The 22161-nt window shown below is 44.8% G+C and overlaps 1 protein-coding gene across 1 annotated transcript; it reads left to right on the forward strand.

Moving 5' to 3' along the window:
* The first annotated feature begins 1327 nt into the window (after positions 1 to 1327).
* Positions 1328 to 21959, forward strand: MED6 (mediator complex subunit 6). Its single transcript, XM_077262253.1, has 8 exons — positions 1328 to 1673; positions 2013 to 2172; positions 6259 to 6350; positions 14294 to 14376; positions 14773 to 14881; positions 16237 to 16352; positions 19374 to 19401; positions 19863 to 21959. Exons 1-8 carry the CDS (start codon positions 1652 to 1654, stop codon positions 19988 to 19990), a joined length of 738 nt encoding a protein of 245 aa, XP_077118368.1. The 5' UTR covers positions 1328 to 1651; the 3' UTR covers positions 19991 to 21959.
* Positions 21960 to 22161: the final 202 nt, after the last annotated feature.

Here is a 22161-nt window from a genome sequence, read left to right on the forward strand (position 1 = left end):
AGCACTATTTTTATAGTCCCATCAACTTTACCAAATTTATTTTAACCTTTATTTTAAAGTCTCAAGTTCTATGTTTCCATGGTCCAGAATGGCAGCGCTTTGGACGCTGCGGACACCCGCCCCGTCCAAAGCGCTGCCGGCTTTTGTACGCGCGGTGATTCCACATGTGTTCATTGAACCATATGGAATCACCGCATCCTATACATAGAACAGTGCTATTTATCTAGCGGAGACTGTGCGTCTCCTCAAGATAAATAGAGATGCTGCGGTCTATAAAGACGTGCCGCATGTGCGTATACGCAGGTCTGCCACCTGCGTCTTTGTTCGCATAGTGGAGATGGGATTTTATAAAATCCCCTCCACTATGCCGTTACATGCGGATGCTGCGGCTGTACGCAGCGTGGAATCCACAGCAAATACTGAACGTGGAAACATACACTAATAGCAGTGGCAGTAAGTGGTGTGGCAGTTATGGGGTGTCCGTTTTGGTGCCCATTGTCATTGTCAATGGATTTCCACAACAACAGCTGCCAGTTTTGTGCTTCCATGAAATACAGTCTTTGGCTGTGCATCATAGATTTTTAATACATAATTAAATATTAATGTAAGAGGTGCAAAGATCAAATAGTATTCATACCCCAAGAACTTTTCCACATTTTTAGACTTTACAGGCACAAACTTAAATGTATTTTATTGGTATTTTATGTGAAATACCAACACTAAGTAGCCAATATTTGTGAAGGAAATGATACATGGTTTTCTAATTATTTAAGAAAAATAAATAGACAATAGAAAAATAGCTCAATAGACAATAAAAAAAAGTTACGGGTCTCAGAAAATGGCGACGACGTGACAATTTTTTTTCACAAAGTTCTGATATTTGGAACCACTGATAAATATATATAAAATATTATAAGAAGCAAATACATATATTGTATAGGGATATATATATAACCCTACACAAGTTTGCTATCACTGTCATCATACTGACTAGGAGCATCATGCTGCCAGGTCCATTTTTACCACATAATTCACAGCATTAAACCCCCTCCCAAAATAAGGTCGGTAATGTGTTCTTTTTTTGTTCTTCACAATTTCACTGCACATTATCTGGTAGCTTAAATGGCTTATTCTGCAAAAAAAATCCCCTCATACAGTGATATAGATGTAAAAATGAAAAAACAAACAAACGTTATGGCTCTTGATAGAAAGGGAAGAAAAACGTTTAGGCAAAGGTGGATATGTGCCCTGTTGGGAAGGGGTTAAATGGTCAGGTGGTTCTGTGGACCATAAGAAAATAAATATAGAGCTATTGTGGGTGACACGTGACTGAGCCCAGCATTCCCTCCACACAGGACTATTCTCACTGGGAAATGATAGATTCAGCTTTTCCCGAATTCCACATTTTCAAGAGTTACTTTAATGCAGTCCTCCGACACACAGAGGGCGCTCTAATCTCGCGTACCAGAGCACAGGAGCGGTAGCTGTAGAACTGTCCTCGGTACCCTCTGTGTGAGGTGTTCAGTCAGTGACGCGCGGCGCTATACTGCAAGCCTCCAACAAAATGGCCGCACACGTCTGCACCGGAAACGCTTACGCACTATTTTGACACCATATTCTGCGTTCCAGGGGTCTGGGTGTGCGTTTCAGCATGGCGGCTGTGGATATTAGAGGTTAGTGACTGTCTGCGGGGTATTTTCTGCCTCATGGCAGCTGATGTATACGAGGAGGGGCATAGTCCGGGGATGGGCCTCATAAAGAAGCGTTCAGCTGTCCGTTCTTACTGGGTCCCCTAGTTCCGTCGTGACTGAGGGAGATCGAGCGGATTCCAGGATCTGTTGCAGCTTTATGTATGTAGACACGGTCCCCCCAGTGAGGGCAGGCTGCCTCTCATTCATTACTGTAGCTATAATGGTGAAGTTTGGATCCTGTTCAGTGACAGCAAGCAGAGCTATTGGAAGCTGCATACATTGGGTTTTTGGTGATTTCCCCAACCCCCTGATCTGTTGCAGATAACTTGCTGAGCATCTCGTGGGTGGACAGCTCCTGGATCCCCATATTAAACACCGGCACCGTCCTGGACTATTTCTCGGAGAGGAGTAACCCCTTCTATGACCGCACTTGCAATAATGAAGTGGTTAAAATGCAGCGGTTAACCCTCGATCACCTGAAGTAAGTTCTGTGGGGACTGACTTATTGTTCATGGGGGAGGTCTTAGGGGTAAGTAGCTGCCGGCCATCTCTGGTACCGCTCATACCTGGGCAAACAAGAGGATTGGCTGAACATATAGACCACGTCTCCAGAGCGTGACCGGATGTGCTGAGGCTTCTATACAGATCCTCATTAGGTCCCACTACTGGTAAAGTGAACCTGTGACAAGCTTCATGCTGCCTGAACCATGGCAATCAGACTCTGACGCGTTATTACAGCTGTGTGTTACTGTGATGCTGACGCGTCTCTCTGTAAAGCATACTGTGACTAGTCAGAGGCAGGTCCCCGTCCTGCTCCCTTACACTAACAGGTCTCTACCTATGTGTGTGTATGTAGAAGACAACGTAGGAGGCTCCATGGAGTCCTGGTGATAAGAAGCAGGGAAAAGGGGAGAGACTCTGCTCACCTGGTGGAGTGATGCTGATGAGAGTAGTAGTGACCTGGTGTCCTCTTATAGACTGCCGCTCCACCAGTTAATGCTGGCAGAGCAGCTCATTAAGGCCTGTCCCACACTTGCGTTTCAGTCCGCAGCGTATGCCTGCGTAGTTTTTTCTTTTAAGATCCGCACGTGTACGCTGCAGACTGAAACGCAAGTGTGAAACCGGCTTTACACAATTGCCAGTCATAAAATGAGAAAAAATAGGCGTTGTGGTGGGCCCTGTCATAATGATGAGAAGTTGTAGAAAAACCACGAATATTCATTAAGACAGGAACACATTTCAAAATCGATCTGATTTTTTTTCCTCAGATCGTGTCTGGGTTTTGATACTCGCCAGTAGGTTGGGCATGTCATTTCCTTGGATCACGGCTTTCTCTAGAAGTTACTTTATATACTTCTTGGTATGACAGCCTGAAGAAAAAAATCAGATCGATTTTGAAGCTTTCTTTTAAGAATTTTGTGTTTTCTTCTAAACGTTCTCATCCTTGTCTTCGTTGTGACAGCACCCAACACAACTCTCCTTTTTTTTTTTTTTTTTTTCTTCTTTTGCCGCCTAGCAAGTGTGCATGCGTGTGTCCATGCATCTCACTTCTAGAGTTTGCCTAGGGTGCTCCGAGTATCACTGGTGCTCGAGTCACACAGTAACGAGCACGTGCGCTCATCACTAATAGTGACCTGTCAATCAAGGGCAGCAAGAAGATGCCTTGCACCAGTCATCTGAGACACTTTCCCCGGCAGCATGAAAAAGTATATTTCTCTGAAAACGTTGCAGAATTTTAGAGTGAAGCATACACGGCTGCAATCGCACAGTCAGGCTCTGATTTACCCTGCTCGTGGTTCAGGCACCGTGATTCTCATCTCCCTCTTCTGACCTGTTTGTTATAAATGCTCATCTCCCCATTAAATAGTAATTCCGGCGGCCGGAGAAAACGGACATAGGAACATTTTTTCTGTCCATCAAAAAAACGCACAGCGCCGGAACCCGTGAAAAACGGGTGAAATGTGAGGTTAAATCATGGAATCCAGCAACGGATTCCGTTTTTTAAACAAATCATGCATTTTCCATTCTGGAGAGTCTCTTTCTCTCTCATCTTTAACATTGTAAATGCAAGTGCGTTTGCATGCGTTTGCCCACTTTTGCTTACGCATGTGTATTTTCGCGGTCTGAGGCAGACGCACCATGTTAGAATTTTTTTGGCGTTAAATTTCCGCCGCCTTACGCATGCGGACGCTTGCGGAAGGAGTGTGTCAAAACAATGCTTTACAGTCTATGGGAACGCAAGGACTTGCGTTTGCACAAGGGTCCATATACAGAAATCCCATGAGCATGTGTCAATGAAATTCTCCTTGAAAATTTTTTTCATAAACACGAACACGTGCAAACGTTGCTTTTTTTTAATCTGTCATGCGTAAGTTGATGCAGATAAAAAACAGTGCTATTATGCGTTTTGCCATGCGGTTGCGTACGAAACGCTGCGGACTCAACCGCAAATGTGAACCTAGCCTTAGCACTTTATTTCCAGGAGGAATAGCACAATGTAGAGTTTTAAGAGAAAACGTGTCAGGATTTGTATTTCATGAAGTATACAAGCAATTACTAAAATACCAGTGATGTAGGGCGGACTGATCCTGATCAAATGACATTTTGGAATCTAAATGACTGTTGCAGGAAATGCCTTTTATATTCACTGTCATTTATGCATAAGATTCCTTATGTGTTCTTACTTTAGGCAATTATAGCTATAAAGTATTCGCCCAGCTTTAGACCAGTGTAGTGCAGCGGGGTGGGTGCAGTGTGACAGGCAGTGACCACAGGGAAAGTTCACAGCAAAATGTGTTTAATGTCAAAAACTCACACAAGTGTACAGCACTCGGTATCCTCCGGATCGCAGCCAGGAAATGACAGTCCAAAAATGTGTTCGGTTGCCGAGGGCAACTGTACCACCGTTTCACGTTGCGGGGTGTTAGGATTTCACTCTGCTGGGCTTTGTGTTACTCTCACACAGGCTGAGCTTTTGCAGAGCCGATTGCTCTGCTCGCAGCAAAATTCCACTCTCACTGACACACCCAAACCCTCTGCTTCAGGGTTTTTTACAAACAACCTGTGGCCATAGGCCACCTCTAAAACCCGGCCTGGAAGGAAACTGACTGCCCCACTGCTGTCCTGTAGGCAGTTTAAAAAATATAAGCCTAGAGCAGGTTTCCTTAAATGTGCCCTGGACAAATAGCTTGTCCAAGACCAATACTCCCTTTTATTCTGCATTGCAATTACAACTATGCCCGTCACTGCAATGCACTTCCATGGCCTCAATACGTCTCCGTGCACATCCTGGGGGACACATAGCGACCCTCACATGTAACACCGGTCGCTGCCAGCAGTTCATGTTCTTGGCCCATACTCAGATCAGAATACCCAGCCTGGCAAGTAGGTCTCCCAACCTGATCTGACTGCCTCATATATGCCAATGAGGCCGGAGACCCAGCGGTCAGGTCCTGTTATCTGATCACAGACGTATGAACTGGACCTTACCGTAAGAAACACCACGCAAAACTGCTAGACTTCATTATGTGTAGCGCTGGGCTGGAGGTGCGTGATTCCAGGATTCCCTTTCACACTCCTTATTATAGTCTGACTGCAGTGTTCCTATAAAGTGGAGCGGTAATTTTGGACTCTAATTAAGTGTTTAGCACTTGAGAATTACTTAAGGAAGTTGCCTCAAGTTCTTACATGGTTACAATTAAAAAGTGCTGGTAAAAACAAGCATGTTTTGCAAGTTATCTCTTATTACAAAAAATTCTGTCTTCTCTCAAGAATAAAATGATTTTTAATTATATGTGAACAGCTTGTTGCCTATGTCACCAGCCACCACTGCAGTTGTCAGACTGGCCAGTAACCTAGGGAATGAGCGCAAGCCACTTGTAGGCTCCCTATGCTTAACATCGTGCAAGCACCACGTCACTGGATCTATCCAGCTTCAGGACCCTGGCGCTCCTACCAAGTAATGGAGATTAAACTGCCTCTGCTAGAAGCCTCTTGCATCCGACCACTAGTGTGACCATGCTACTCATCCGACCTGTCTGGCTTCATGAGCGCACAGTCACTGGCAACCAGGTGGCCGGGAGGCAGAGGAGCGGTGCGCTCCTGAACAAAAGATGAGATAACTAGGCCATAACTCAGAAGTAGCAAGGCTGAGTACAGAACCAGTCCCATGATTCCTCTCGGAGATTGCATACAAGCCACTCTATTACAAAGTGTGAGTTAGTGCTGCAATTACTTTGTCTGCTTTGCTGTTACCACATTCACTGCTGCCCAGCATGTGAAACACAATTCCTCCCAGAGATGAGAAGGAAAGGCTAGATTAAATGGTATGGACATAAGAGGCATGTGATGTCCTGTACGGCATGGTGAGGGGAGATGAGCTCCGGGTACCATAAATGTGCTGGCTATATGATCTCTCCATGGCTCCACTATGGACAAAGTGACTGGTTCAGATGGTATAATAATATTAAACTGCAATGTCTGTTATTCCCCAGCATAACAAAGTGTCTTTGGGTCAGAGAATTACTGCGCTGATGTTAACCTTGTGACTTTTATGTCTGTATCACAGTCAAATGGTCGGTGTGGAGTACATTTTGCTGCATGCACAAGAGCCAATATTGTTCATCATAAGGAAGCAGCAGCGGCAGTCACCTTCACAGGGTGAGTGTAGATAAAGTGTGACTAATGCCAGATATAAAGTAATATTGTGCACATAAAGATGGCTATATCTGTTTCTGGGAAAGCCGGATGATGAGCAATGTAAACTCCTCCTTACAATTCTCGCAGGGGATGTCGCAGCATGGAGGCCTCGGAATGTAGTGATAAACCCCCTGCTGCTGTATTTCTAAATAAAATAGATTGGGAGCTGTAAAACACGTGAACAGGGTCTCCTCGTGATGGCCTGTATCCAGTATGGGTTTTGGGTTGGCCTCTTGATCTAATAGTACAGGTATAGGCTGTGAATTGGCATGATGCACTACATCATGACTGTGTGACTGGCGCCCTACAGAGGTCTTATGTATATGCAGGTATACTACTAACCAGCCAACTGCTCATGAATATGAGTGGCCGATCATCAGCATACTGCACCTGTGCAATTCCTCCATAGCATTATGCTGTGATTTGGTGTATGAACCTGCCCTTGTGTCAGTGAGTATGACCTATCCCAATGATTTTCTATATAGAAAACAGCACTAATGTGTAGAAGAATCTGGCAGCAAGGTCTAACAGCACCTCTATAGGGAAATATCGGTGTGCTTTCTGTATAATATATTGACTCATTGGGTCCATCACAGCAAGAAATCTTCTCTGTAGCCGCTGTCATCCTTGGGTCCTAAATGAGACCCCACTTCTGAAACAATTTGTCTACAAATATATTTGGGCTTTGCAAAGCTTAACATTTTTGTAATACTTCATTACTTTATTCTAAATCCTAGTCTCTCTCTCACCATGCTGCAGTGCTGTTTCAGTGCCCAGTTCATGCTACTTCCAGAAGCTTCTTTCAACTGCACTCATTGCGATCCTTACAGTGCCTGTAAACAGGTTGTGGACAGGGCTTTACCTCTTTCAGTACAGGGGGAGAGAGTAGAGAAGGAATTAAGCCCCGTACACAGATTCTTTAAAGGGAACCTATCAGGTACCACATGCCCTCCAACCCACTAGCATTCACTTATTAGTTCAGAAAATGGCTTCCGGTCATGGGCAGTGCGCACCTCTGAAGCCGAGAAGCATACACCCAGTTTCATTGACGCAGTGACGCTGCTGGAATTAGCACACAAGATTTGCATAAGTGGCGATGATCCCGGCTCGTGCAAATTGTTATCACGCCCACAGGAGCTGACTAGTAAAAGGCAATTAATGCCCCATTGACTAGTCAAAACCCTTATTAACATAGGAAACTGGGGCAACATAAATGCTTTTTTTTATACCTCATTTGATAAGAAAAATACAGGGCTGGTTAGGCAGGGAATTTACTGATAAATAAGTGAATGATCCTGGGTTGGAGGCCATAGGGGACCTGACAGATTCCCTTTAAATGTTGTTGCTGAGAAGCAGTTGAAAGCAACTTCTGAAGGAACCTGAACTGACCATGGTAAACGGCACTGCACTAGAGTGTTTGGGATAGAAGGATGCAAAATAAGGCTGTGATGCATTTTACAAAAATGATGACATTTTGGAATGCCTGATAAATATATACAGTTATATGAAAAAGTTTGGGCACCCCTATTAATCTTAAGCTTAATGTTTTAAAAAAATTGGTTTTTTTGCAACAGCTATTTCAGTTTCATATATCTAATAACTGTTGGACACAGTAATGTTTCTGCCTTAAAATGAGGTTTATTGTACTAACAGAAAATGTGCAATCTGCATTCAAACAACATTTGACAGGTGCATAAGTATGGGCACCTCACCAGAAAAGTGACATTAATATTTAGTAGATCCTCCTTTTGCAAAAATAACAGCCTTTAGTCGCTTCCTGTAGCTTTTAATTAGTTCCTGGATCCTGGATGAACGTATTTTTGACCATTCCGCTTTACAAAACAATTCCAGTTCAGTTAAGTTTGATGGTCGCCGAGCATGGACAGCCCTCTTCAAATGATCCCACAGATGTTCAATGATATTCAGGTCTGGGGACTGGGATGGCCATTCCAGAACAGTGTAATTGTTCCTTTGCATGAATGCCTGAGTAGATTTGGAGCAGTGTTTTGGATCATTGTCTTGCTGAAAGATCTATCCCCTGCGTAACTTCAACTTTGTCACTGATTCATAAACATTATTGTCAAGAATCTGCTGATACTGAGAGGAATCCATGCGTCCCTCAACTTTAACAAGATTCCCGGTGCCGGCATTGGCCACACAGCCCCAAAGCATGATGGAACCTCCACCAAATTTTACTGTGGGTAGCAAGTAGTTTTTCTTGGAATGCTGTGTTTTTTTGCCGTCATGCATAATGCCTTTTTGTATGACCAAACAACTCAATCTTGGTTTCATCAGTCCACAGGACCTTCTTCCAAAAAGAAATTGGCTTCTCCAAATGTGCTTTTGCATACCTCAGCCGACTCTGTTTGTGGCGTGCTTGCAGAAACGGCTCCTTTCTCTAGTCACCTTCCACGACGGCATATGGAGGTTGTCTCTTTGCCCTAATGGGGAACAGGAAACACAGAGAGGTTAAAAGGACCTCCCACTTGCCAGTGTCTTTCCTGTTCCCCATGGGACAGGGAGAGGTTTCCATGTGCTGTAGTGGCCGGCGGCTACGGTACCTTCTCAGGCTCTGCCTGTAAAGCCGGGCAGCAGGCGGTCGCTCTCAGCATCCTCCTTATGCTGCTCCCGTCCTCCTGCTTGCAGGTGCCTTGGGACCCCCTCCCGGCCTTCCCGCGCCCCCACGAGGGCAAAGCAGGCCTGGGATCCCCGACCGGGCTCCTCCTGGAGCTGCCCGGCGTTCTCCCCCTTCCATGCGGTCGGCTCGGCGTTCCGGAAGTGACGTCAGCGGCTCCCGCGCTTCACTTCCGTTTTTTTCATACACTGTGAAGCTGGTACTTCCGGGTTTCGCCGGCCGGCGTGTCGGACCTGGGAGCTCCCTCACATGGATCCTGGAGGGGGAGGGGGATGACTAACCGCTGGAGGCAGGTGCTAGGACGGCGTCCATAAAATCCTGCTGAACCACCACTGAGGTAAGGCTATTTCCCCAGTATGGATGGTTCCTTGTGCCCTGCGTCTGCGGAGCCCAGTGCCACCCCTGCTACTGTGAGTGTTTGCAGGGATGGGATCCGGGAGGAGTGTAGTTAGGGGGTTAGAAGTCCTCACCCTCTCTCCCTTTGTATATTTCAGGGAGAAAAATCTGCCCCTAAAGCCACCTATAGGAAGAAGTGCCCAGTCTGCTAAATTCCCTCCTAACTGGGATAAGAAACTCTGCCAGCCATGCACTGACAGGGTAATAAAAGCTGAGCAACCATCTCTGCTAGATGAAATTCGCTCACTGGTAAAACAGGAGGTACAATCTTCCCTGGTAGCTTTTACACCTCCACCCCCACCTCCGCCTCCGCAGCCACAACCTCATTCCCCAGCTAAGAAGAGGAAAATTCAGGTTGTTGAATCTGATTCTGACTCGGACCTCTCTCATGCCTCATCAGTTGGCTGGGAGGATCCAGTAACACCTCAAGAGGCGAGATATTGGATTCACTCCCCATTCTGCATAAAGCTACAGGGTTTTTGGCAGACGTTTCTCTGGAATCCGTAAGAGTCGCCGCCAGATCCCTTGTATTCTCCAACTCTGCCAGGAGAGCTCTCTGTCTTAAGCTATGGAGTGGGGATATCACTTCTAAGGCCAAGTTGTGTGCCATACCCTTTACAGGAGATTATGTTTTCGGTCCAGCCTTAGACGATATTCTCGATAAGGCTACCGACAAGAAAAAAGCGCTCCCGGAACAAAAGCAACATAGAAAACGTTTTTTTCGTGGCCCACAATCTCAGCCCTCTCAAACGAGAGGTAAAGGTAAAACCGGCAGATGGAGCTATGCAAAGGGTAGGGGAAAAAATATTTTCGTCCCACAACAGCAGCAGCAGCAGCAGCAGTCCCAAGCTTTTAATAGAGTTAATTTCTCCCCCCCCCCCCCCCTTCCCCTCAGGGTCTAAAGATTACTACCCTTTCAACATCAAGAGATCGCAGTCTGTTGTCCTTGGGTCTCAAAGATCTTATGAGATCAAAAGTGATCTCCCCAGTTCCACAATCGGAATGGGGAAAGGGACATTATTCCCGACTTTTCCTGGTTCCCAAACCTTCAGGGGATGTCCGAATTATAAACTTGAAGGGTCTGAATCAGCATGTGAAATATCGCAAGTTCAAGATGGAGTCCGTAAAATCTGCGATCCCTCTGATAGAACATCACTCCTTTATGGCAACCATCGACCTAAAGGATGCGTATTTCCACATTCCTATTCATCCAAGACACAAAAAATATCTCAGGTTTGCGATACAGGGGAGTCATTGGGTGGAGCACTATCAGTTTGGAGTCCTTCCCTTCGGCATTTCCTCGGCACCGAGGGTGTTCTCCAAGGTAATGGCAGAGGTAGTGTCATTTATCCGGAAACAAGGTGTTTGCATAGTGCCCTATCTGGACGTCCTTCTGATAGTAGCTTCCACCGAGGTAACCCTGATATCCCATGTCTCGACCACCCTAGAGATATTGAGATCCTTAGGTTGGATTCCAAATCTAGGGAAATCCCAACTTCAACCTTCAAAAACCAGGAGATTTCTGGGAGTGATTCTGGACTCAGCAAAACAGATGTCCTTTCTCCCAGACGATCACAGACTTCCTTTAGTAACAAAAATCAGGAAGTTCAAAGAGATGAGATCTCCTACTCTGCGAGAGGGAATGTCGCTGTTGGGCTCCATGACAGCCTGCATACAATCGGTGGCTTGGGCTCAAGCCCACTCAAGGATCCTCCAAGCCCACATTCTAGGCAATTGGGATGGTCGACCTGGCACTCTTACCAAGAGGATCCACACACCGGGCAGAGTAAAAGCTTCCTTGACATGGTGGATGAATCCCAGAAACCTCCTGAAAGGTGTATGCTGGATTCAGTCTCCTCTGACCACGATCAAAACAGATGCTAGCAAGAGGGGCTGGGGAGCCATAATAAACTATGTCCCCTATCAAGGTCTCTGGAACCAGTCGATCTCCGAGAAATCGTCAAACTTCAGAGAGCTCAAAGCTGTGGAAGAAACCCTGTTAGCGGCAAGTCGTCAAATCTCTGGACAACATGTTCAGATATATTCGGACAACATGACCACGGTGGCTCACATCAGGCACCAGGGCAGTACAAGGATCCTCAGTCTAAAAAAGATCTCCGCTCGAATCTTTTCTTGGGCCGAAAAACACTTACTGTCCCTGACGGCAATCCACCTGAAGGGTACTACAAATATTCAGGCGGACCACCTAAGTCGCCAGGATATTCATCCTGGCGAATGGAGCCTGGATCTTCAAACATTCAACATGTTGGTACACAAGTGGGGTCAACCAGACGTCGACCTCTTTGCCTCTCACCAGAACGCAAAGGTCGAAACCTTTTTTTCCTTGAACCCAAGAGGCAATCCCAGGGGGCTAGATGCCTTAATTCAAGACTGGCATTTTCACCTAGCTTATGCATTTCCGCCAATCCCAATTCTTGCCAAGGTTCTACAGAAGATACGAATAGAAAAGACTCCCGACTATTCTGATAGCTCCATTGTGGCCCAAAAGAAGTTGGTTCAACCTGATCATCCAACTACAAGTGGATGTACCGGTAATGTTACCAATAAAGCACAATCTTCTCTCTCAGGGTCCCATTCTCCACTCAGACCCTCAGAAGTGGAGCTTGGCGACGTGGTTGCTGAAGCCCAGGTACTAAAAGCTAAAGGGTTATCGATCCCTGTCATAGCTACTCTCCAAAAATCGAGAAAACCAGTGACCAACGCCATCTACAATAAAATCTGGAAAAAGTTTTCATCGTCCTGTCTGCCTAACCTTCCAGACCCTCTCAAGCCTAATATACCCATCATATTGGATTTTTTACAAAAAGGCTTGCAAATAGGTCTTAGGCCCAGTACCCTCAAGGTCCAGGTCTCTGCACTTAGCTCTGTTTTTGACCAAGATCTAGCTGGTCATCGCTGGATTAAAAGGTTTATGACATCAGCAACTAGAATGAATCCTAGAAAACAGGTCATAGTTCCCCCCCCATGGGATCTCAATGTTGTGCTCCAAGGTCTGACAGGTCCACCCTTTGAACCACTATCTTCCTGTTCTCCACAAAATCTGGCCTACAAAACTGTGTTTATGGTAGCCATTACTTCGGCTAGAAGGATTGGTGAATTACAGGCCTTGTCTATACGAGAACCTTATCTTCTAGTAAGAGATGATTCAATTGTGCTTCGTCTTGATCCTTCCTTTCTTCCGAAGGTTATCTCTGACTTTCATCGTTCCCAAGAGATTTTCTTACCGACCTTTTGCCACAATCCAGCAAACTTGGAAGAAAGAAGATTTAGCACTTTAGATGTCCGGTGTATTCTCTTACAGTACTTGGACCAGACCCGTGCTCTCAGAATTGATCATAACCTATTTGTCCACCTTTCAGGACAAAACAAAGGGAAAAAAGTAGCCAAAAGTACCATCGCTACATGGATCAAGAAAGCTATAACGGAAGCCTACCTCGCTCAAAACAAATTGCCTCCAGTAGGGATAAAGGCCCACTCAACCAGATCTACATCAGTTTCCTGGGCAGAAAGAGCAGGCGCATCTCCGGAGCAGATTTGCAGGGCAGCAACGTGGTCTTCACTCCATACCTTCTCTAAGCATTACAGATTGGATGTATTGTCCAATAAGGACTTAGCCTTCGGCCGTAAAGTACTCCAGGCCGTTGTCCCTCCCTAGTGCCAAATTAGTTGGTATTCCTCCATATGCCGTCGTGGAAGGTGACTAGAGAAAATAGAATTATTCTTACCGTTAATTCGGTTTCTAGGAACCTTCCACGATGGCACTAATTTCCCACCCGATACATATTCCTGGATTAGTTCTGGGATTCTGAAGGTAAACCAGTGCTATGGTCTCAGTTGTAAGTCACTGGCAAGTGGGAGGTCCTTTTAACCTCTGTGTTTCCTGTTCCCCATTAGGGCAAAGAGACAACCTCCATATGCCGTCGTGGAAGGTTCCTAGAAACCGAATTAACGGTAAGAATAATTCTATTTTCGCATCACTCTCCCATACAGCTTCTCCTTGTGCAAAGTGCGTTGTATAGTTGACCGATGCACAGTGACGCCATCTGCAGCAAGTTGATGCTGCAGCTCTCTGGAGGTGGTCTGAAGATTGTCCTTGACTGATCTCACCATTCTTCTTCTCTGCCTTTCTGATGTTTTTCTTGGCCTGCCACTTCTGGCCTTAACAAGAACTGTACCTGTGTTCTTACATTTCCTTACTATGTTCCTCACAGTGGAAATTGACAGGTTAAATCTCTGAGACAGCTTTTTGTATCCTTCCCCTGAACAACTATGTTGAATAATCTTTGTTTTCAGATCATTTGACAGTTGTTTTGAGGAGACCATGATGCCACTCTTCAGAGGAGATTCAAACAGGCGAACAACTTGCAAGTGGCCACTTTAAGTAGCTTTTCTCATGATTGCATACACCTGGCTATGAAGTTCAAAGCTCAATGAGGTTACAAAACAAAAAAGTGCTTTATTAAGTCAGTAAAAAGTAGGTAGGAGTATTTAAAACAAGAAAATGATAAGGGTGCCCATACTTATGCACCTGTCTAATTTTGTTTGAATGCAGATTGCACATTTTCTGTTAGTATAATAAACCTCATTTCAAGGCAGAAACATTACTGTGTCCAACAGTTATTAGATATATGAAACTGAAATAGCTGTTGCAAAAAAAACTATTTATATAAAACATTAAGCTTAAGATTAATAGGGGTGCCCAAACTTTTTCATATAACTGTATGCTCCTTCAGCAGCTGCTTCTAACTGCTTCTCCGTGATGTCCATGCACAATATTTCTATGTTCTATTTCTATGTATAGGGCTTCTCTACTCTTGCACAGAATTTCTGACCTGTTGCTTTCTCTCCACAGCTATACCTCTGGCCGACTACTACATCATAGCAGGTGTGATCTACCAGGCTCCAGACCTCGGATCTGTTATCAACTCCAGAGCGGTAGAATCCATTTTGGGCATCAATCTATGCATTCATGGGAAACTATATGCTGTTGTGGGTCTGTGATTATAATGGCCTTACGTCTTGCTGGCCGAGCGGTCGTGACTGTCATTGAAGTTGTCCACTCTCCTCTTTCCCTATTTGCACCTACTATGTTACCAGATTGCTTTTCTAAACCCCAGTCATGTGGAGAGATGTAACATGAGATTTTTGGTGATGTAATGGTTCCGCATATTCCTATAGATATACTTTAGTGTGTTCTAGACTTTTTTTTTCCAGATTTGTTGCTGCTATGCTGATGTATTTCATTGGTGAAATAGATTTTCTTTTGCAATGGTTTTCTACTTGCATTACAACATTTAAACCTTACCTTGATCCCGTTCTTTGATTTTCCAGCTTACTGCCATTCATGGGATCCAGTCAGCATTTGATGAAGCCATGTCTTACTGCCGCTATCATCCTTCTAAAGGTTACTGGTGGCACTTTAAAGACCAAGAGGAGAGAGGTATAATATAATAGTGCACAGGAGTGAGCCGTAGAGGAGGCTTACTGTTCACAGTTGGCACAAACTACTTATAATAAAGGGCTTTTCCTAAATGTAATGGACATAACCGGATTGATGATTCTAGTGTCAGAGCCACGCCAATCTAGCATTTGTCACCTATCCACTGGAAGATGGAGGATGTCTAATTATTAAAATCATGTGTCTGGGTCACATGTTAAAGGGGTTGTCTAGGCATAGGTATTGATGACCTATCTACAGGTTAGGCAGTCAATAGCAGATCAGTGGGTTTCCAACACACAGTGCCTCCACTGATCAGCTGATTTTTGCTCTGGAGGTGGTTGGATTTTAAAAACGCTGAATAGAGCACCTTCAATCAGAGTTTTTACCTCCGACTGTCTTCAGAGAAAATCACAGTTGATTGCTGGGGGCCCTGGGTACCGCAATCCCACTGGTATTGATGGCCTATCCTGTAGATAGGTCATCAGCTCTTATGCCTAGATATCCACTAAAAATAATTAGTAATAATTCCACATTGGATCTTGAAGGGATTATCCAGGCTTGGAGCTCAAGCCTGCAGTGTGCACGCTGTCAGGATTCTCCGGTGCCAGGCACGTGACCTCGAGTATGTGATTTGCATATATGCGGTCACGTGCTAACTAGACAAGTGTATTGAGCGAGGACTGATACATGTATTCTGAATGTGGTCCGAAGTATGCAAATCACATTTTTGGTCACATTTCGGCCCACTCACATCGCTGGTATCAGAGAATCCTGACTGTGAGGATTGACAAGTCTGCAGTCACACAGAGTGTCTGCAGACTTGACCTCCAAACCTCGACAACCCCTTTTAATATTTAAATGAGTTCTCCAGTAATTACTGTTAAACTATCATTATCATAAGTTATCAATATAAAATCGCTGGGAGGGGGAAGCACGACACCCCACCATCCACTGTTATAATCTCTGGTGGCGAATGGGTGTAAAAAGTATAGGGAGAAGGAACCTCACAGTTAGTGGCTGTTCGCATTCATTTCAAAAAGAGCTGAACTGCTGTACCCTGGAAGGCTAGTCAGACCCCCCTGATGTGATATTGATGACTTGATGTCTTAGTTTACAAACCCTTAAATGCAGATAGCTGTCAGAAGGAGATACGTAGTCTCGGGAGTCCTGCAATCACACTGGCTCACATGCAGCCAATCTGATAATACAAGTATATTAGAGGATCGATGATTCTGCAAAATAGTGAAGGAAGCCCCCTGTATCCAAAACTTAATCCCCCCTCCCCAGATCACTGCAGAATGTGGAGTCAAGCCTATTCCTTCTGTTCATGTTGTACACTGTATTTCTCATCACAGACAAAGCCAAACCAAAGACTAAAAAGAAGGAAGAAGCCAGCTCCTACTTCCAGAGACAGAGGGTAGACGCTTTACTTCTAGAGCTCCGGCACAAGTTTCCACCCAAGTTTATTCAGGTAAGTCCTAATGGCAGCAAACGGAAGAAACGTGTCCAGTTTATCAGCATCACACCCCACATACCCGTTCACTGTAAAGTATCCAATGCCTCGTTCTTGCGTCTCCCAAAATGTGCACTTACTGTAGCTATTTACCGTGGAGCCGCACTGTACCAAGACGTGGCAAGAGCCCATGCCGGGCATTGTACAGGTGTATTACACGTGATAAATAGGCCCATTTTGCACTTGGCAGTACAGGTTTTTCCAGTGCATGTTATTATGTCAGGCAATACAGACATAGTTTTAGTGTGAAATTTTATATGTAATCAATCTCAGACAACAGCATTTAGCATAGCCGCGTCAGAAGTGCATCGCTAATCCTGCCCATCGGCACCTGTGTCACATGACCGCGGGTTGCCAATGGATTGGTATGGCAACCCGGGGTCTGCAGGAGACCCCTGTGGTCGTCATTGCCAGAATGCTATGAGCGCCGCCTAGTGGCCAAGACTCAAAAGCAGGTGATCATTTTAGCTACACACAGCATGGCTGCAGCGCTACTGTGTGTAGCACAGGCGAATAGATGATCACAGCTTCTAGTCTCCTGTGGAGACTGGATGCATGTGAAAGGTTAAAAAAAACAAAAAACTAAGATACACTGCTCAAAAAAATAAAGGGAACACTAAAATCCTACATCCTAGATATCACTGAAATATTCCAGTTGTAAATCTTTATTCATTACATAGTGGAATGTGTTGAGAACAATAAAAGCTAAAAATTATCAGCGTAAATAAAGACTAATATCCCATTGAAGTCTGGAGTAGGAATGATGCTCAAAATCAAAGTGGAAAATGAAGTTACAGGCTGATCCAACTTCAGTGGAGATGCCTCAAGACAAGGAAATGATGCTCAGTAGTGTGTGGCCTCCACGTGCCTGTATGACCTCCCTACAATGCCTGGGCATGCTCCTGATGAGGCGGCGGATGGTCTCCTGAGGAATCTCCTCCCAGACCAGGACTAAAACATCTGCCAACTCCTGGACAGTCTGTGGTGCTTCGTGACCATGGTAAATGGTGCGAGACATGATGTCCCAGATGTGTTCAATCGGATTCAGCTCTGGGGAACGGGCGGGCCAGTCCATAGCTTTAATGCCTTCATCTTGCAGGAACTTCTGACACACTCCAGCCACATGAAGTCTGGCATTGTCCTGCATTAGGTGGAACCCAGGGCCAACCGCACCAGCATATGGTCTCACAAGGGGTCTGAGGATCTCATCTCGGTACCTAATGGCAGTCAGGCTACCTCTGGCGAGCACTTGGAGAGCTGTGCAGGCCCTCCAAAGAAATGCCACCCCACACCATTACTGACCCACTGCCAAAACCGGTCATGCTGAAGTATGTTGCAGGCAGCAGATCACTCTCCACAGCATCTCCAGACTCTGTCACGTCTGTCACATGTGCTCAGTGTGAACCTGCTTTCATCTGTGAAGAGTACAGGGCTGCCAGTGGTGAATTTGCCAATCTTGGTGTTCTGTGGCAAATGCCAATCGTCCTGCCCGGTGTTGGGCTGTGAGCACAACCCCCATCAGTGGACGTCGGGCACTCAGACCATCCTCATGGAGTCGGTTTCTCTTTGTGCAGACACATGCACATTTGTGGCCTGCTGGAGGTCATTTTGCAGGACTCTAGCAGTGCTCCTCCTGTTCCTCCTTGCACAAAGGCTGAGGTAGCGGTCCTGCTGCTGGGTTGTTGCCCTCCTACAGCCCAATCTATGTCTCCTGGTGTACTGACCTGTCTCCTGGTAGCGCCTCCAACCTCTGGACACTACGCTGACAGACACAGGAAACCTCCTTGCCACAGCTCGCATTGATGTGCCATCCTGGATGAGCTGCACTACCTGAGCCATTTGTGTGGGTTGTACAGTCCGTCTCATGCTACCACGAGTGTGAAAGAACAACCAACATTCAAAAGTGACCAAAACATCAGCCAGAAAGCATTGGTGCTGAGATTTGGTCTGTGATCCCCATCTGCAGAACCACTCCTTTATTGAGTGTGTCTTGATAATTGCCAATAATTTCCATCTGTTGTCTAGTTCATTTGCACAACAGTATGTGAAATTGATTGTCAAACAGTGTTGCTCCCTAAGTGGACAGTTTTATTTAACAGAAGTTTTATTTACTCTGAGTTATATTCTCTTGTTTAAGTGTTCCCTTTTTTTTTTTTTTTTTTGAGCAGTGTATAAACGTTCAGATTGCTCCATCAAAATAGAATAAAAAAAAGATATATAAAATACACATATTTGGTATTGCTGCATTCAGAACGCCCGATCTCTCAAAATATAAAAAGCATGAATCCAATTGGTAAACGGCGTAACAAGAAAAAAATTAAAACGCCAGAATTACTTTTTGGGGGGTCACCACAACAATGCAATAACAGGTGATCAAAACATCATTTGTGTAACAAAATGGTATTGATAAACATGTCAGCTCGGCGCACAAAAATTAACCCTCACAGAACCCCTGAAAAATGGAGACGCTAGGGGTTAATTTTTTTTTCGCAAACTTTGGAATTTTTTTTCAGCACTTAAATAAAGAACCTAGACAGGTTGGGTATCTGTAAACTTGTAATGACGTGAAAAATCATAATGACAGGTGAATTTTAGCATTTAGTGAACATGATTAAAGAAAAAAAATTGTTAAATTGCACAATCTTTTGCAATTTCACTGCACTTTGATTTTTTTTCCCATTTTCCAGTACATTTATATGGTAAAACCAATGGTGTCGTTCAAAAGTACAACTGCCACAAGCCCTCACACGGCCATATTGAAAGAAAAACAAAAAAGTTATGGCTCTGTGAAGAAGGGGAGTTAAAAATGGAAACACAAAAACCCCAAGGTTGTGAAGGAGTAACACAAATTGTAAAATGGCTAAAATACCCCTTTAAAGTGCCCCCCACATTACGCTGTCTGTCCATACGTCTTGTGATAATGGCATGAAGACAAAGAGAAAAGTACTAACAGGTTTTCTGAAATGTTTTATTTTGCAGCAAAAAGCGGGGGAGAAGCCAGTGCTTGGTAAGTATCCATCTCATTACCAAAATGCTGCCCTTGATGTGGGGGTGTAATATATCCCTACTATTTATTACCTGAGGTTAGATTAGGAGTGCGGTGACTTCCAGTGACTTTGAGATTAGGGTCTCCTATTACCAGGCCGGGAGGGAGATGCATGGATGCTGCCCATGGACTATAACCATATGGGCAGACATACCATTTGGGCACAGGGGCCCAGAGGTAAGGGGGCCACATCCATCTCCAAAGCAGGTGGAATTGTGCATTATTAGACTGCACTGGGCCCATATTGTCTTTGCACAGGGACCCTTTTCTGCTTGTGTTCTTCCCTGCCTTGTTATCGTGACTGGCACGGTGCCACCCCACTGATGTAACCCTTATCTACCATTATTATAGGTGACAAATGCGTAACATATCATAAACCGCGGTATTTACTGAAATTGAATAAATTGCATTTTTGTTCGTAGTTGAGCCAATAAAAAAAGAACCGGAGCTACCGACTGAAACCATTAAACAAGAAGAAAAGGAACCAGTCAAAGCCCCTCAGGGAGCAGCCCCCAAAGGTCCGCCAGAGAAGAGAATGAGGCTACAATAGACTGTCCGGGACTCTAGTAACAGAGTGGAGGGTCCTGCCGTTACACACGGACATTGTACATAGCTGTATAAATGGTCATTAGTCCTGACAACTTGTAAAGGGAACTTTTCTATTACGGTTTCTCATGGATGAGGCTGTGAGAAGGGGAATATGTTGATTTTTGTAAGTTTTATAATTATAAAAGTGTTATTGGTTTATCTGTACACCTGACATAGCGCTGAAAGGACAACATCCGGTTCATCTCTGCTCATAGACTTGTCCTATATACAGATTGGAAGAGCTGAAAATGGTATCATTTCTACATTCTGCCCTATAGCAGGGAAGGAAGCCATTGGTCATTTACAGATTAATGAAGCAATCCTGTGCCCCCCATGAACAGGACACCATGTGTTACCAGACAGCCCACAGAGGACCTGTGCAGTACATGTGGTTTGTTCCCTGACTTATTTGTGACTGTACGTGAGCCCACCTTCCCTTTCAATGCATGTAAGGGTGCTTTCACTTTGCATTCTGTGTTCCCGTCGGGGCATGCATCCGAAATATCCCGGAAATTGGGATCCGGACGCATGCACTGACTTCCAAAGACTGCAACCTTTTTTCAGGAGTGTATGTCTATCGGGGGCAGACACTCAGATGCAGTGTACTATGTCTGTGTCTGCCTCCAGTAGGTGTACATTCCCGAAAAAAGTTCACAGCACAGCTCACATTCACTCTGCCGTCCCCACTACAGTCTGTTGGCCCCATCAGTGCATGAGTCCGGACCCCGTTTTACGGGGGTGCTTACGGACGTATGCCCCAATGGGGACACAATGCAATGTCAGACCACCCTAAGACTGCTGCCAGTACAGGAGTGGTCACTGGCTCAGTCAGAGATTGGAGCAGCTGTAAAATGATTTTGCATCAGACTATTCCACCTGTCCTAAATCCACGTGAACAAATCAAAAAGCAAAGTTTAAAGGGGTTTTCCTATCTGGTCACTGGGATATGCTATTATTTACTGATTGGTGGTGGGACTTGTGGCTGCAAGATGTAAGTGCGCTCCTTGCACCAGTTGTGGAGGAAATGGCAGCAAGGCCCAGTGTAAATGAAGGGGTCGGGCCTCAGTGCCCGACTAACCGGTGTGTGCTAGCCACAAATGCTTTTCGGAGCTTGATCCCATCATGGACAAGTCAGTGCTTCTGGATCAGCGCTTCTGGATCAGCGCAGGAAGTTTGGACGACTATTCTAATATTACATAAAGGCTATGTGTATCATGTAGCTCAAAGGGGTTGTCTGGTCACCAGATATCAAGGATCTAGCCTTTCGGATAGGTCATCAGCATCAGATCGGTGGGAAACAGACACCCCCACAAGCTCCAGCAGTGGTCAGATGGTAACACATGGAACAGAGTCGCGGCAGGAACTTGTGGGGGTTGTCGGATGTTAGACCCCAACTGAGCTGATGCTGATGACTTATTCTATAAATAATTAATAGGTCATTAATAGCTGTTGATCAGACAAACCCTTTAATTAAAGGGGCATAGCAAATATAAATTGATTTTTACCATCAGTGTTGTATAATAGGAGGTGGAGCTGCACTGCAAAGAAAAAAAAAAAAATGCCATGCAAGCCCCTCCTATACAGGACATGCTGTTTTTGTCTTACTGCTTTGACACTGTACACCATAACATTAACCCTTTGTTGTAATTTACTGTGGTGGCAAATCCAATGAATGTGGATAGAATCTAATGCAAACGTCCGTCACATGGCCAAAGACGCCGCTGTTGGCTTGTTCACATGTCCTTTTTTTTGCACACATGGAAAAAACTGCCCATTTTTCATAAGTGTGCTGATTCAGATTTTCATCCTTTTTTTAATGTGTCCATTTTTTCTATATTTGTAGCATGTTTTTCACTTGTGCATTAAAAAAATCCAACTCTATCCTACCAATTAAACTGTAATAAAGAGGCAGCATTCTGAAGACACCAGGATTGATTTGTGTGCCGTCTGGTTTTTTTTTTCCTTCATGGATCCGTTGATTTGAATGGAAGATCTTGATTTGTGACTAGGATCAAAAATGTTTTTTTTATTTTTAAGAGACACTTCACAAAGTATGAAGAACCCCATAGGCTATAAGTGTATGTGTTAAGTAAATATACAGTGGGGCAAAAAAGTATTTAGTCAGTCAGCAAT

This window comes from Ranitomeya variabilis, chromosome 1 (assembly GCF_051348905.1).
Source record: "Ranitomeya variabilis isolate aRanVar5 chromosome 1, aRanVar5.hap1, whole genome shotgun sequence".
NCBI classification, from domain to species: Eukaryota; Metazoa; Chordata; class Amphibia; order Anura; family Dendrobatidae; genus Ranitomeya; species Ranitomeya variabilis.

Excerpts from the sequence above, each read along its gene's own strand:
- MED6 (XM_077262253.1), top strand. The coding sequence starts at position 1,652 with ATGGCGGCTGTGGATATTAGAG. Across the intron at positions 1,674-2,012 it reads GGCGGCTGTGGATATTAGAG|ATAACTTGCTGAGCATCTCG; the intron begins GTTAGTGACTGT and ends GATCTGTTGCAG. Across the intron at positions 14,882-16,236 it reads TAAAGACCAAGAGGAGAGAG|ACAAAGCCAAACCAAAGACT; the intron begins GTATAATATAAT and ends TTCTCATCACAG.